Below are 16,415 nucleotides of genomic sequence, written 5' to 3'. Positions count from 1 at the left end.
TTTGCCATCAACCATTTAAGATGCAATGCCCTGCAGGAAAGCTATAAGCAATCAACCAGCCATGTGCACTGAAGATCCTGCACAGTGTACGGATGATGACATTTCAGTTCTGTTCAATATTTTTGTCAATTTCACATCCTTTGAAACAAACCAGCAACAGCACCAAAAAAAAAAAAGAAACTAGAAGAAGTTTCCACCTCAGATGTGGTGCCTTGAGGAGACATATTTTAGCAGCCCTATGACCCTCTGTGATTTTCTTTCTCCAGGTGCAAGCACCAAGTTTGTAGCTGCTCTTCCCGATGGCTTCCCCGTAGAAGATTTAGGCTTGCTGGTGACTGGGATTGCTGTGTGCTGGGGAGGGAAGGATGCCTACTTTGTATCGTTCCAGGAGCGGATACCAGAAGGTCAGAATCATCCAGGCATATGGTGTGCCACAACCCCCCCCCCCCCCCCCCTCCTCCTCCCTATTAACATTCCTGGTCTTATCGACCTCTACAGCTCCCATAGAGCTTCAGCTGGATACACTGAAGGATAGTTGCTTTATTTAGTTACATAATGTGCTGATGCCTGAAAGTACATGTGTCTTCTTAATGTAGAATCTGCATAATGTGCATACACTTGTACATCATAGCTGCTGTAGAAAGATATAGGAATGGAAACTCATGGTCATTAGATACATAGATATGGATGAGGGGATAAATGACAGGCATATGGATGGATTCAAGAAAGGACACACCCATTTATGCAGTTTTAAATACATAGATGCATATTTGCAGATTGAAATGCCAACAAATATAATAATACTAGCTAGACAGAAGGCAGAAAGACATGGAGATGACTGATTAAGTTCTGATAAGATATTTCTGTAAGTCTCGTTGGTGTGGCCAGTTTTTGGTTTTTTTTTTCTTTTCAAGTTACAATTTGAATTATGCAAAGTGATACAAACATATGTCAGTTGCGCGGGGAAAATAATTAGCTGAACCCAGTCTTAAAAGGCCCGGTAGAATGGGGATTCCATGGACTGGGAATGCTGGCCCAGCTTAAGCCCGCCGCACACTACACGATTTTACCCCGATTCACCGGTCTTAAGACCTTAAGACTATAAGTGTGACATCACAGTCTTGCCAGTTTCCAGTCGTACGAATGGGTCTTAGCGCCAGTCGTAGATATTTGACATGTTGAATTTCTACGACTGGTCGTAGGCTTTCAGCCATTCACAATGCAGTAAAATGCAAGCGCACGCAGTGCGCACTGCGCGCGCTTTACAGTCGGGTCGTATAGTGTGCGGTGTCCGGTCGTACGACTGGTCTTAAGACCCAGCTTGGCTTAAGACTTTAAGACCAGTCTGATCGTGTAGTGTGCGGTGGCCTTTAGATGTATTTGACTATCCCTATAGTATAATGAATTGTCTACAGCCTTATCACTATTTATTTCTATGTAAGTACACACGCAGCCAAAGTATCTCGACTGGAGTTGATTGTTAGCCATTAGTGTATGCTTTGATTCACATATTCCATGACCGATGCTATTCATGGTTTTCGAATGTACCCCCGTGGGCAGCAAGCGAAATCAGGCCACGCATGACTCCCCATGCTATGGGGTTTTAATATTACATTGCCGACACCACATTTCTCCCAATATTGAATCCAAATTTCCTTGCCAGACACTAAAAACTTCTCCATGTTATTAACTTGGCGTTGTCATGACTATCTCACAGCCGACCCCGACGACAGCCTGGCCCAGCCCACCATCGCCCCTGGCCTCCCCCTCAGGGAGAGACTGGGCCAGGTCAGACACGTGATGGAGATTGGGAAGCTGGGGAGGGGAGCCAGGGCCCAGCGCCAGTGCAAAGTAGTGTTTGGGGCAAAACTCCAGGTGGGTGCAGCACACAGAGATGGGAACAGTAACTTTTTTTAAGTATTTTGTGCTGGGTTTTTTTTTTTTTTTGGGGGGGGGGGGTTTGCCTGAAATACTGCAAGTTTCATGGAAAACACTGTTTTTCCACCATAAATACTCCTTTTCTGCCCTCAGTAAACTGCAATCCCGTTTACAAAGTTGGCATTCCTGAGCCCGTATATATGTCAATTTGTAATAAATCTGTCTTGATTAGGTGTGAACTTCAGTATCTTAGTGTAAGAGGTATCAAGCAATATGAATGTCTGCGTAATAAGAGACAAGAATTTTTTTTTACGATTGCGTAAACCTTACAGTGTACGTCCTTTGTTCTGCAGAGGGATGCATGATAGTTTGTAAAATGCTATTTTAGTGTAAGAGGTATCAAGCAATATGAACATCTGTGTAATAAGAGACAAGGAGAACTTTTTTTAAATTGCTTGAACCTTATGTCATTTGTGCCATAGAAGGATACATGATAGTTTACTAAAACGCCATCTCCGAGAAGAAAAATGTATAGACACAGCTTGTCTTCTTGTACCTACTAGCTATATGTATAGGTGTAGATAGGAAATTAGGAATGTGGATTTGTAGGTAGTTGAATTATCAAGTGGTTTATTTAAATAGATGAGTAGATAGAAATATTGAAAGATATATATGTATAGATAGGTAGGTAGATAGCAAGATTAAAAGATTGAAAGATAGATAGTTACTAGTAGATAGAAAGATAGATTAAGAAAAACCAATAGAAAGATAGGGGATAGATAGAGTAGATAAAGAAGATAGAAAGATAAGTGGATATATAAAAGATAGGTAAATAGAAATATAGATAGATAGATAGAAAGGAAGAAAGATGCACACTTAGAGAGATGAATGAGGTAAGAAGGTAGAAATACACTTGGTTTATATACCAATCTCAAATTTCAAAGCAATGAAAGAAACATTTCCTGTTTGTTTTCCTTTGCCATCACAGTACAAGCTCCTCTCTCGCTCCTGTGGCTGTCTTCTTGGTGGTTCCCTAGAAGACCCCAAGGTGGCCCAGTGGCTGATTGACCCAGGCAGCAAGGAGCCCAACCTCCAGTCTCTAGTGACGCAGTACACGCCCCTGGAGACCCATCTCCTGGAAGGTAGGAAGAATACTGTAAAACAAGGAATGTTCCTGTGCATTTTAATTACGCGAATTTTGCGAGAGCCAAGATTCGTGAAATTAAAATACACATGAAAGTTCTTGTCTACGCTATGCGCATTGAATGTTAGAGGCAACTCGCGAAAATTTCATGCCACCAAAAAGGACGTTGGCTCCAATTCACGAAAATTTCATGCTACAAAAATATTGCGTTTTACAGTATTTCTCAACATTGCAGTCACAGAGTTCATATTCAGGTATCCCATGGACACTTTACATGTATGCCATGCACAGACATTTTCATGGTCAATTTTTTTTTTTTTTTTTTTAGGTCCCACACCTTCATATGACGTTAGAATCTGTCAAAATTAACTTCAACTTCACCTGGTAATAAGGTGATTTTTAGACAAAAATTTTAATTTTTCATCCCATATTCAAGATCCACTGCTTACTGGTATGTTTCACATTTCTGCAAAGATTTTCCTTCTAACTGTGATCTTCTCATCTTCGCATTGATCGTTGCTCCACTTTGCCAGGCAGTAAATCTTCATATTCTATTTCAGACTGTATGGCTCATTGATTCTTGTGAAGAAATACAATGTGCATTCACAAAGCCTTGTAGTACAAACCCATTCCTAACAAGATATGTCTAACTTTGAGGGAAGATAGAAACGGTTCAGTTTGAATTGACAGATTACTCCGACAGTGTGTGTTTATGATAGGTCGGTCTACCATAATGCCCAGAGAAAATCACATGTAATGAATCTATAAAAGGTGCATGGGAAAATAATCTTGCAAGTGCTATAATGATTAATTTCAGGATATAAGATGATACTCACATGGCTGCTGTTTCTCAGGACTGCTGTTGTGAAGTTCCCTCACTACTTTAATACATAAAAATATTGGCTATATCTCTACCATGCATATGCTTGCCTCTGATACTGTTGTATATTAATAAAATCATATAAAGATCTTGCATCCACCTCAAAACTTCCATCTCTTGTTGCCAAAGCGGCGTGGCAGGTTGATCTCAAAATTGAATCCAAATCAAAATATGAGATAAATGCTATCGCATTTTCTATCATCATTACCAATGTGATTCATATGAGAACAGCAGGGAGGCATGAGCCAAAAGAAGAGAGCTACAAAAGTCAAAAGGAGAGCCAAAAGAAGGGCCAAAAGAAGAGAGCTACAAAAGTCCAGCTACAAAAGTCCAAATTTCAAAAGTGTTTTCTTATCATCCCATTCATGACCTGCAGACCTTGGGGGCGGGGTTGGGCTCCGGGGACCGGGAGCCAGCCCCGAGATGCAGGGCTCCGGGAGGCTGAGGGCGACCACTGAGGCTGTCCTGGGCCTCTGTCTCATGGATGCGATGAAGACGCAACTTGACGAGCTGTCGCTGTGGAAGACCTTTGAAGAGGTACGCTTTTGTTTGCATGAAACAGGTGGCTCTGCCCTTAAGATGATCCCCCATTTCACTGGCTTAGGGCAAGTGCCATGAACTTTTGGGTCTGTATTTTAGTTTGTCGTGCTGACCCCTTTCATCTTACGACTCTTCATGCTGTTCCTGTGTATTGTTTATATCTTCAGTTACCACAAGTGAAGATTTATCTCATGCTAACACTGAAGCACTTACTCTCAGTGATGGTAGTCAGCATATGAAGTCTTTTCATTTTCAGACATTAAAAACAGGGCATACTTTCACATCTTTCAACATGCAATAAGCATTTCCTTTTTTTTTTCTTTTTTTTTTTCTTTTTGGTTCCTGTAGGATGTTACGTTCTACGTACCAGTATACTCAAATTTGGCCTGTCTGTCTCTTTGACTCAACTGCTTTTATACCCTCCAACTTTGCCATTGTTAAAGTATTATGCTAACTGTCATTATCTGTCCCTGCAATGCCAAAAAGGTAGAGATACCTTGGATTGTGACTCCGGCACTAGTTAAGCTGAACGGGATTGGGGTAGACAGGGCAATTCTTTTGTCGTGAAATTATCCAATAAAAGGTAGCAGTATATCTATCAGTTATCTATGTCTGTATTAATGCCAAAAAGGTGGAGATGCCGTCAATAGTGACCCTGGCCCGAGTGGAGCTGAACGGGATCGGGGTGGACGGGGCGGAGTGCGAAACCCAGAAGGCCATCATGCAGGCCAAGCTGGGTAGCCTGGAGGAGCGAGCCTACCAGCTGGCTGGTCACTGCTTCTCCCTTACCTCACCTGAAGACATCGCTCAGGTAATGCCCACTTCTCTCTCTCCGCTCAGGAGACTGCATGGTGGACTTCTGTGAAGCAAGATTTTCGCAGCATGAAATTTTTGCAGATAGGAGACAACAACCTTTTCCGTGGCATGAAATTTTTTTGCAAATTGGAGGCAATGGCCTTTTTCACAGCGTGAAATTTTTGCAAATTGTAGAGAACAGCCTTTTGCATGGCATGAAATATATGCAACTTGTGGACAACTGCTTTTTACGCGCACAGCATGAAATTTTTGTGAATTGTCACTGGCATTCAACGCATGTAGTGTAGTCAAAAACTTTCGTAACATTCTAATTTTGCAAATCTTGGCTCTTGTGAAATTTTTTAGATTAAAGCACATGCAAACGTTCCTTGTTTTGCAGTAAACAGTCCAATTACAGTGATAATGTGAGCATTTTTAATGCACTAGTATCTATCATGAATAGATGCTTATGGCGAAGAGATAGGCAGAAAGGAAATATCTACGAAGAGAGATATGAGAAAAGGGAATCAAAGAAATATTTACAAAACTGCTTGTCCAAATGGCCATTTTTTTAATGAAATCTTAAATTTACTAAGAAAAGGCAGGTTACAAATATCTTGTGGGAGTTTATTTCATAGGAATGCACCAACATCCAAGGCAATTTAAAGATGTATAGGCCCATGCTTACTGGCAATGCAATTCAGTTCTAACTATACGACTGTACATCTGTCTTTGTGATATAAGTCGTGTAGCAGTGGTCAACAGATGTTGTCAGTGACAGAATCTTGGTTTGGAAGATTTTCTTTGGTGTATCCCAGTCATGTGAAAAAAAAAAAGAAGAGAAAAATTCTGAAATGATATATTGCACTTATTTCAATATTCATTTTCCCTTGTAGTCCAAGAGTATTAGCTTTAACCTGGACATTTTTGGTAACAAGCTGATTTTTTCAGGATAAGTCCAGAAAAATGTCTAGAATAACATACTAAAAGTCCTCATAAATCCTCCTTGAGCATTTTCCGCAATCCAAGATGGCGTCCAAAATGGCCGCCATTTCCAGAAATTCTTGTAACTTTTCAACCAGAGAACCCAAATACAAAATTTGAATGTCTAAATATATGTTTTAAAGCATGAAGAACTCAATAAAATACATATCAAGAGATGTTGATGCATGCAAGTATCGAAATCCAAGATGGCGTCCAAAATGGCCGCCATTTTCTGAAATTCTTATAACTTTTCAGCCAGGTAGCCTAAATACAAAATTTAAATGTCTACATATATGTTTTGAAGGATGAAGAACTCAATAAAGTACATATTAAGAGTTGTTGAAATTCACAAGTACCGTAATCCAAGATGGCATCCAAAATGGCCGCCATTTCCTGATTTTTTTTTTTCATAATTTTGCAAGTAGATTTCAACTGTACACACTTGGAATGTCGAAATATACGTTTTGAGTCTCAAGGAACCAAATATAATACTTATTCAGAGATTTTGAAACACAAATAAAGCACTTGAGCACTTTCAGAAATCCAAAATGGTGTCCAAAATGGCTGCCATTTCCTGTTTTTCTCATAACCCTGCACCTATGTAATCGTGATACGCCCTTAAATGTATACATATATATTTTAAGACATAAGGAACCCAACGAAATACTTATTTACAGATCATGAGGCACATAAGTACAAATAAAACCACGTGAGTTCTTCCCGAAAACAAAATGTTGCCCAAAATGACCGCCGTTTGTTTATCAAAAATTGCTGTTTTTAGCTTGTTTCAAGAGACAAAGAAATTCAACATAATGTTCGAGATTCAACAACTCAGAAGGTCCAGTGGAATCTTTCCCTTAAATGTGCACAAAACAGGTATAGGTTGGGTTGGATGCACCCCCCCCCCCCCCTCCTCCTTGGGGAAGATGGTGGCCTGTACAATCATTATTTTCCAAGTATTCAACCTGAAGTATTTGCACTTTGTCATTCAGCACTTTGTCGTTCAGTTGCAATCATAAAGATGCTAAACGTCCCTCGCTCGGCCCCTTTCCATAGATCATGAGGCACATAAGTACAAATAAAACCACGTGAGTTCTTCCCGAAAACAAAATGTTGCCCAAAATGGCCGCCGTTTGTTTATCAAAAATTGCTGTTTTTAGCTTGTTTCAAGAGACAAAGAAATTCAACATAATGTTCGAGATTCAACAACTCAGAAGGTCCAGTGGAATCTTTCCCTTAAATGTGCACAAAACAGGTATAGGTTGGGTTGGATGCACCCCCCCCCCCCCCCTCCTCCTTGGGGAAGATGGTGGCCTGTACAATCATTATTTTCCAAGTATTCAACCTGAAGTATTTGCACTTTGTCATTCAGCACTTTGTCGTTCAGTTGCAATCATAAAGATGCTAAACGTCCCTCGCTCGGCCCCTTTCCATAGACTTTGTACACTTTTGAGATTAACAAATTTCCGAATCTGTCATCAAAAAGTGTGCACTAGATCTTTCACTTACAAAATGCAAAAGTTAGTTCCCTCATATTGAAGGGTAATTTGCCCTAACTCTTCAACCGCTCACTTCCCCCAATATATATTAAATTCCCCTTTTGATTAACAATTCCTAAATATTCCATCAAAATTAATGTGTGTAAATGATATAATTATTTCATTTCTATTCAAGTGTAAAAGCTCCCTCGTTTCGGTGGGGGATGGGGATATTGAGACTATTATTATCTACTCTTCGAGGATGGATAATTTTCTCTTTATAACACCAAGGGTGCATTAGGCCGTTTAACGACGATCATCGAAATGCAAAACTCCCTCCAGTCGAAAGTGACCCCCCCCCCCATCATCTACTAGCTCATTGCCTTGAATATTCTAGTCTTTATTCTACTTACACTTTTTAATAGAAAAAAAAAATCTAGTATTTCACCAACAGAGCGCACCATGAAACTCGTAACCTTAAAAAAAAAAAAAAATCTCCATTTTGTGGGAAGGTGCATCACCTCATACACCTCCCCCGCATATTTCCATAAGTATGTATGAAGAGTTTGTTTGCAAAAACCGATAAGTCCATTTTTGAAGATTTTGAGGTACGGTCTCTGTAATGAAGTACAAAATAATGCCTTTTAAATGATATATTGGTGACTACATAAAGGTACATTTTTTAAGTTATGGTAAAAAGAAGCAAAAATTTTCTCATTATTCTCTTTATTTTTCTTGACCTTTAATCGCAAATATCTCCATTTAACAAATATATAGACTTATCGGTTTTTGCGAACAAACTCTTCATATTTTCTTACTTTTAGGACAAAAACAAATCTCAGATATTTCACCAAAGAGTGCGCTAAATCTCTGAATTTCAAATTTGAAAATCCAAAAATTTCCGAGGTATGGAAAGGAGTATTCTCCTCTCACACTTCTCCCTCCCCGACACTTTCCTGAATATATATCTTTCCTAACGTTTTCAAGTAGAAAAAAAAATATCGGGTATTTCACCAAATGGATGCAACAGCTCTGTGAATTTCTAGTCCGAAAATACAAAATTTTCCCTCGTGTGGGAGCAGGCAACCCTATAACCGCGCACTTCCATGATTGTATATCTTTTTGTTCCTTTTTTGATGGAAACAAAAATCTAATATTTCACCAATAGGGTGCATCAGATCAAGGAGCTCGTAGCTCCTTGATCAGATGTCTGAATATCAGGTCTGAAAATGCAAAATCTCCCCTCATGGTAGACATCAAATGCATTGGTAATAAAAAGGGGCTAGCGCTAAATTTTCATCTCATGTGCTTAAGGTGACGAAAATAGACCATGTGGTAAACAGATATTGCCTTCTAGTAGGCTTTCTGTTTAGCAACAAATCTGTTGGTGAAATATTTCTCTCGTAACAAGGACACACTCCTTGAGTTTAACATGCAAATGCTTTTATTTGTATACTTTACACATAAGAACTATATCTTAAATAAAAAGTTTCTTATAAAATATATTGACATTTATTTACATAATTGTGACATAAAATTGTGACATTTTGCACCCCATTTTCCATATTAGGAAGAGCTCGAGCGTTAAAATCAGTACATGCGTGCGTCTAAATCTCTTAATATGTATTTTATTGAGTTATTGTGTATTGGGTTCTCTAGTTGAAAGGTTATAAGAATTTCAGGAAATGGCGGCCATTTTGGTTGCCATATTGGATTACGGTACTTGTGTGCGTCAACATCTCTTAATATGTATTTTATTGAGTTCTTCATCCTGCAAAACATATATCTAGACACTTAAATTTTGTATTGAGGTTACCTGGCATAAAAGCTATAACAATTTCAGAAAACAGCGGCCATTTTGGACGCCATCTTGGATTTCGGTACTTGCGTGCATCAAAATCTCTTGATATGTGTTTTATTGAGTTCTTCATGCTTCAAAACATATATTTAGACATTTAAATTTCGTATTGGGTTACCTGACTGAAAAGCTATAAGAATTTAGAAAATGACGGCCATTTTGGACGCCATCTTGGATTTCGGTACTTGCGTGCATCAACATCTCTTGATATGTGTTTTATTGAGTTCTTCATGCTTCAAAACATATATTTAGACATTTAAATTTTGTATTTGGGTTCTCTGGTTGAAAAGTTATAAGAATTTTTGGAAATGGCGGCCATTTTGGACGCCATCTTGGATTGCGGAAAACGCTCAAAGAGGATTCATGAGGACTTTTAGTATGTTATTCTAGACATTTTTCTGGACCTATCCTGAAAAAATCAGCTTGTTACCAAAAATGTCCAGGTTTAGGCCTTTTTTGACCTAATGCTCTTGGACTATTGTGTAACTAGTAAGCGATGGTCAGGGTATAGGAAGCCAACACAAATCAGTATGCGTTTGCATTACAAAGGTCCTTTAATCAATGAATTGTCACTGTACGGTTCCAGCTAAGATGTAGATTTCACATAATTCAGCATTCCTTTCCCCGAGAGAGCAAAGTGGCTTGCTACAGGTGCCGAGACATGTGACTATGTTTTAATCTTGTCCCCTCCAGGTTCTGTACACTGAATTGAAATTGCCACCGAACGGGGATGCAACGGCTGCCTCTGCACCTGGCCCACCCCGCCGGACGTTGGGGGCAAGAGGGCGCCCCCGCTTGGCCAAGCATTTCAGCACATCCAAGGAGGCGCTGGAGAAGCTCCGGCCGCTGCACCAGCTGCCCGACGTCATCCTGGAGTTCCGCCGCATCTCGGCGGCGGTGGCCAAGGTCGTCTTCCCGCTGCAGAAGGAGAAGGTTCCCCATGAGAGATTGAAGATGGATCGAGTCTACACTGTCTACCAGACACACACTGCAACAGGTGAGGAAATTAAAAATGAACTTACTCATCTCTTTTTACAGCTGTATGAATTTTACAGATTTATAGAAAGAAACTGTCTCATCTCCTTTTACAGTTCTATAGATTTGACATTTTTATAAGAATATACTTTCTCATCTTTTACAGTTTTGTAAATTTTCCGGTTATATAACAAGATACTTTCGCATCTCCTTTTACAGTTTTATAAATCTTACAGTTTTGTAAAAATATACTCTCTCATCTCTTTTCACAGTGATATGAATTCTACAGTTTTAGAAAGAGATACTTTTTCATCTCCGTTTACAGTTGTATAAATTTGACAATTTTATAAAAATGTACTTTCTCATCTTTTACAGTTTTATAAAAGTATACTTTCTCATCTCCCTTTACAGTTTTATAAAATTACAGTTTGAAAAAAATATATACTTTCCCATCTCTTTTAATAGTTTTATAAATTTTACAGTGTTATGAAAATATACTTTCTCATCTCCTTTTACAGCTGTATGAATTTGGAGATTAGAGATTTAGCATTAGATGTCGATGGACATCTTTTCAGTTACAAACAGCAATGTAGAAATGATCAGAAAAAGACAGACAAAGTTCAACCACTGAAGAGTTGTGTGACACATGAAGACAAGTTGCCGTGAAAATGAGAATGATTGTATCATTGGGCATATACAGTTTTGAATAGTGAAACTAAAAAAAGATAATTTAAGAAAGATATTTATCAGTTGTCTCCCTCTGTACAAATGTTGATCTATGTACTAACATTCATGTCGGGAAAAGAAACCAGCGGGATTCAAACCTGTCATCTACTGCTTTCCTGGCAGTGACACGAGAATGTTCATTCATCTTTGTGCTAAGTGTTGATCGATTATAATGATGCTCTGTTGTGTAGGACGTGTCGCGACCTTTGAACCCAACATCCAAGCCATACCAAAGGAGTTTGACATCCACATGCCGTCGGTGATCGAAGAGAGCCCACCAGGAGGTGGGGCCCTTCCAAACAGACAGTACGCCAGCGCCGCAGCCTGCATGCGTAGGAGCAAGCACGGACAGACGAAGGGCGGAGCATACACCATGGTCACCGGAGCGGGGAGTTTGGCATCCAAACCTCCAGGTCCAAAGTTTGCTGTCAGCATCAGACAAGTTTTCTGCCCATTTCCAGGTCAGGATTATTATACACATTGCACAGCCTCATGTACTGAAAATAATGCTGGCTCAGAAAGGCTCCTGTAGGTTCCCATTTTTTACCCTCAAGGTAGTCTGTTACAAACCCTTTTGCAGTACATCTATTCTCAAAAATCATGCCTCTTTGCCTCTTTATTGATTACCTTCATCCAACTGATGTATACAAATGGAATATTTTGATATATTACACAATGAGTATTGGTGATATACCATGCTGTAATACACGATGCAACAGTTAGAGATCTGTGCAAGATCATAATAATCTGAATATTTTTGGAATAGTTCTGATTAACGACAAAACTTACAAGCACTGTTTCCATGTGGGATGTTCTCCAATGTGACACAAAGGAAATCATTTATGTTATGCTAAGTGTATTGTAGATTGAAGGACAATTTAATGCGTCTGTCCACTGACTGTATGAAAGATGTTACCACTCCCCTGACTCTTTTTGAGCCACATCATGAATGTCCTCTCCCTATCTCAATGTTGTTTAGGTGGTTTAATGCTGGCAGCAGACTACTCTCAGCTGGAGCTGAGGTTGCTGGCCCATCTGGCCGACGACCAGGCCCTAATCGCCATCCTCAACTGTGGCGGGGACGTCTTCAAGCAGATAGCTGCCAAGTGGAGGAAGGCGGACATCGGCGACGTCACACCAGAGCAGAGACAGCAGGCCAAGCAGGTTAGTGGTCATGATTGGTCATCTACAACCCCCCTCGCTGAAAAAACACCCTCTTGTAAAGCACCTCATCTCTTATTTATCCTGGTTTTTATCCCCCTTCCTGCATGCTCTCCTGTACTTTTCCATTTCCTCCTGTCACATATTTTTTAAAGAAATAAGAAAAATTAAAGGTTGAGTATCCATTTTGCAGACATTACAAAATTTTGCATATTTGAAGCATAAATGTCTCCCAATATCATGTACTAAACTTTATGGTTATACTCCTCCAAGTTTGCGTTTTTCTTGTGTGTATTTTGTTTTTTGTTTTTTTAGGGAAAAACTAACCTTATGTCACTTGAGCGTATGCTACCTTTTGTACTGAGAAAAATGGTTGAATTTTTGTTATAAGTCTTAATAAATTCATTTGAAATCTAGAGTATTGACTCCCCTTCCATCATAAAGAAGTTTCCATTTTTATTGAGGAAAGGTCTGAATTACCTACCTCTACAATATCGTACCAGCATATAAAAGGAATCGAATTTTCAGGGTTGAAAAAGGGGTACGCAAACTTTAAAGAATGAGAATGATTTTAGGACATGAAAAGTTGCATGGTGAATGACATCATCCTATGCATTGACATCGATGCATACCTCCCCTTTAATAGTCATAAGTACAGAGACAGCTGCAGAAAAAATGTTGGGTAATTTAAGGGAGAAACTCCATCTTCATACCAATCTGAATACATATTTGCAACAATGATGCAAGGTTATTGCTATGCCATAAATAGAGAATGCATCATTATCAGTTTTTCCATATTTCAGACATCTGTATGCATTTTGTAATGTGAGCTCCATTATACTTTGCCATTGAAATGGCCCACTGACAGATCTGCTACGGGATGGTGTACGGCATCGGAGCCAAAGCCCTGGGGGAGCAGCTAGGGGTGTGTGAGGAGGACGCAGCGGCTTTTATGGAGTCCTTCAAGGGCCAGTACAAAGGTCAGACAATAGCGCCCTCTTGGTACAAAAGTGAAATAAGCATGAATATGATGCGTAACACCATTGACCTTAATTGTGATACAATGTTGGGCATAGCAATATACTGACTTGACTTTTGGCATGCACAAATGTCACCAGTCAAGGATTCTACCCAATGAAGGCATTATTAGGTAATTTGATACACCATGCTGTTTGTTTTTTGATTATTATGTTCATTTTATTACAACATTACAAACGGGGGGATACATAATTGTTACAAATTTGGGTTTGTTTGTTTTTCTGTTTGGTTTTGTCTATGATTTTAGACTATGAGGAGGAAAAATGTCACATGTAGCATGTAAACTTCTACTAAATCGTTGAACATAATGTGCTCCATAGCTAATATGTGAGCCTTCATATATCTTTATACATTACATCTCTGCAACTGTAGGCATAAAATTCTCTTTGCTCAATGAATGCCTCAATTAATGGTAATTTTTTTTCTCGTCCTAATCACCCAAAGGTATGAAGAATTACTTGCTGAATGTAGTCAAGCAGTGCAAGGAGAAAGGTTACGTCCAGACGCTGACCGGCCGGAGGCGATACCTCCCGTCCATCCACCATGCCAACCCCGGTGCCCGGAGCCAGGCCGAGAGGCAGGCAGTCAACACCACCGTCCAGGGCTCCGCTGCTGACCTGGTGAAGACGGCCATGGTCAAGATTGACCGCAGGCTGGCCGCTGAGTTTCCAGACACGCAGAAGAGTCACAGGCATCGCTCGGATGAACAGCTCGGTGAGTTCAGCAAAAATCTAACTTTCTTATGAGACTACAAAAGCCTGTGTATAGCCAATAGCAATAAAAGAGTTGAAGCCTTTACTGTATAAAAACTAATGATGTCGTCCACCAACACCAGAAAACAAGTGAATGATGCCGATCCCTCGTGGTTCCCCCCCCCCCCCCCCTCCTTCTCAACAGCCACATAAAAAACAAATCATCAATTCAGTGCAGTTCTAGAAAGGATGTCGCTTCCATTCAGCTGGCAACACTGCAGCACTCTCGTATTGCTTCTTGCTAGGGAGCCACCGACGTCTAATCCAATCTTTGTCTCTCTTCCCGAAGGGCTCGCCCCTAATCGCCGCAAGAGCCGGCGACTGCAGCAGACTGCGGCCTCCACCGCCGCACCCTCTGGGGCCTTCCTGGTGCTGCAGCTACATGATGAGCTCATCTACGAGGTGCGGAGGGAGGACGTCCATCAGGTGGCACAGCTGGTGAAGGCAGAAATGGAATGCGCCCTCACGCTGTCTGTCAGGCTGCCTGTCAAAGTCAAAGTGGGACCGACATGGGGAAAACTGGAAGATATGAACCTATGATGAATTGTGTCTTGATGAAGTTGTGCCTTGGTTTCTACTCCCCCTCCCCCTTTTTGTATCATATTTGGTTATAATGACAGTTGAAAATAGCCCAAACACAACAGAGAAGACATCACCAGTTCACATCAATAGGTGTTTTTGTGAGAGATGTCTGGTAAATGTATACATAATGATATTTTGCAATTTCAATAGATTAATGTATGTGATTATGGTATACTTTCATGCTTGTAGTCTTCTGCATGAGCTGTGCAGTGCTATGCGTATTGAAGTTCTTCGCAAGTCTGAAATGTGCTGTATAAAAACTAGCTATAATGATAATTACCCAAAGTTTTGTGTCCCTTCTAAATGCCCAACATTATTCCTTGAATGTCTTTTGGTCATTATCGATGTGTTCCATAATTTCACATATCATAACACACATGCAGATATGTATACTTTGCATCGGTATTGAAGATAGTGTTCTTGCAAGTGTAGCTGAAAGAGAACGGTGGATAGTTTGTATTTCTGGAAATGCATGCATACCTTTCATTCTTTTTTCAAACTAAAAAAAAAATTTGCAAAGCCTTTTGGGGACCAGGGACAAATTCTGTGAACTCGCACGCTGCATATTGGCACATACAATGAAAGATTGACTTTTGTTTGCTCAGTCAATCAGCAAACATTAACTGATGATTGAAAATAGCAAGCATGCTTCTAGAACTTTCTACCATCATTTTGGTCTTAAAGTTACAAAGGGAAGATTGTACTAGAATGAATTGTATCACATGAAATGAGGATCTAGCACCCCCATCAATCATGTCTATGTTCACAACTCCACAATGAATGAATTGTTTAGCAAATTCATATGAACTATTGTAATTTGTAGTCTACCCTATCCCACTTTAAATGGAGAGAGAAATGTGCTGTAAGCCAATGCAATTATATCACTCGGAAAAAAATTTCCACGTAAATGCTGTGTCCTGGCGAAGGGTCCATTCTTGCTTTCCTTTCTAGAATACCTATTCAAGACAATAAGGGCTGGTACAGTATACCTAGTGTATATTGGACTGTATTGTATCTTATTTGTTGAATGTATTTGTAAATAGGAAATTTCATTTTGTGATTATTTTATGAAAGTTGCATTTGCACATCATGGATAGGTTAAAATCAACTTTCATGATGCTTCAGCAATTTTGTAATGCAAGGTGAAAGTATGAAATTACAATCTGTGTTTCTTGGGGGAAAAAATATGAATCAAAGGCTATATGTATTATTCTCTCCTATTTGCATTTTGAAATATGACCATATTTTACTATTCAATGTGCTTTTACTCAGGGGAAATTTCTAAATTGTGTATATTCAAAGTGTATATTCTAATGTCCATGAATTTCTATCTCTATTTCCATTGCTATGAACAATACTGTCATAAGAAAAAATTACTGTTCTTATTGTATCATATTACGCTGAAATACACTAAATTGAAAATGTGACGTATTGGGTTGTATGTTGTTGTCCTGACAAGTCTCTATTCAGCTGACTTGTGTTTTAAATGGAGAATCCAAAGATGACACCTTTTTTTTTTCAAAAATAACTGTAGGCAGTTTCAAAATACATCGTAAAGTAAAAGTGGATATTCTTGAATGAATAAGTCCTCGCACTCAGTCGGGTAAGATGAGTTTCGCGTGTT

At 39.5% G+C, this 16,415-nt stretch overlaps 1 protein-coding gene across 1 annotated transcript in view; it reads left to right on the top strand.

The window, feature by feature from the left end:
* Positions 1–14,749, top strand: part of LOC139712107 (DNA polymerase theta-like) — a 32,933-nt gene extending 18,184 nt beyond the window's left edge. Inside the window, exons 16-26 of the mRNA XM_071623943.1 lie at positions 267–404; positions 1,718–1,875; positions 2,867–3,020; positions 4,279–4,439; positions 5,074–5,253; positions 10,251–10,554; positions 11,450–11,719; positions 12,238–12,422; positions 13,288–13,399; positions 13,902–14,171; positions 14,499–14,749. Coding sequence (XP_071480044.1) covers positions 267–404; positions 1,718–1,875; positions 2,867–3,020; positions 4,279–4,439; positions 5,074–5,253; positions 10,251–10,554; positions 11,450–11,719; positions 12,238–12,422; positions 13,288–13,399; positions 13,902–14,171; positions 14,499–14,749 — 2,183 coding nt within the window. The remainder of the gene's footprint in view (positions 1–266; positions 405–1,717; positions 1,876–2,866; positions 3,021–4,278; positions 4,440–5,073; positions 5,254–10,250; positions 10,555–11,449; positions 11,720–12,237; positions 12,423–13,287; positions 13,400–13,901; positions 14,172–14,498) is intronic.
* The last annotated feature ends 1,666 nt before the right edge of the window (positions 14,750–16,415 follow it).

This window comes from Diadema antillarum, unplaced genomic scaffold (genome assembly GCF_040938485.1).
Source record: "Diadema antillarum isolate AM-2024a unplaced genomic scaffold, OU_Dant_1.0 seq00001760_RagTag, whole genome shotgun sequence".
In the NCBI taxonomy this organism is placed as follows: domain Eukaryota; kingdom Metazoa; phylum Echinodermata; class Echinoidea; order Diadematoida; family Diadematidae; genus Diadema; species Diadema antillarum.
The sequence above is the reverse complement of the archived record's forward strand: the minus strand, read 5'-3'. Positions and strand labels throughout refer to the sequence as shown.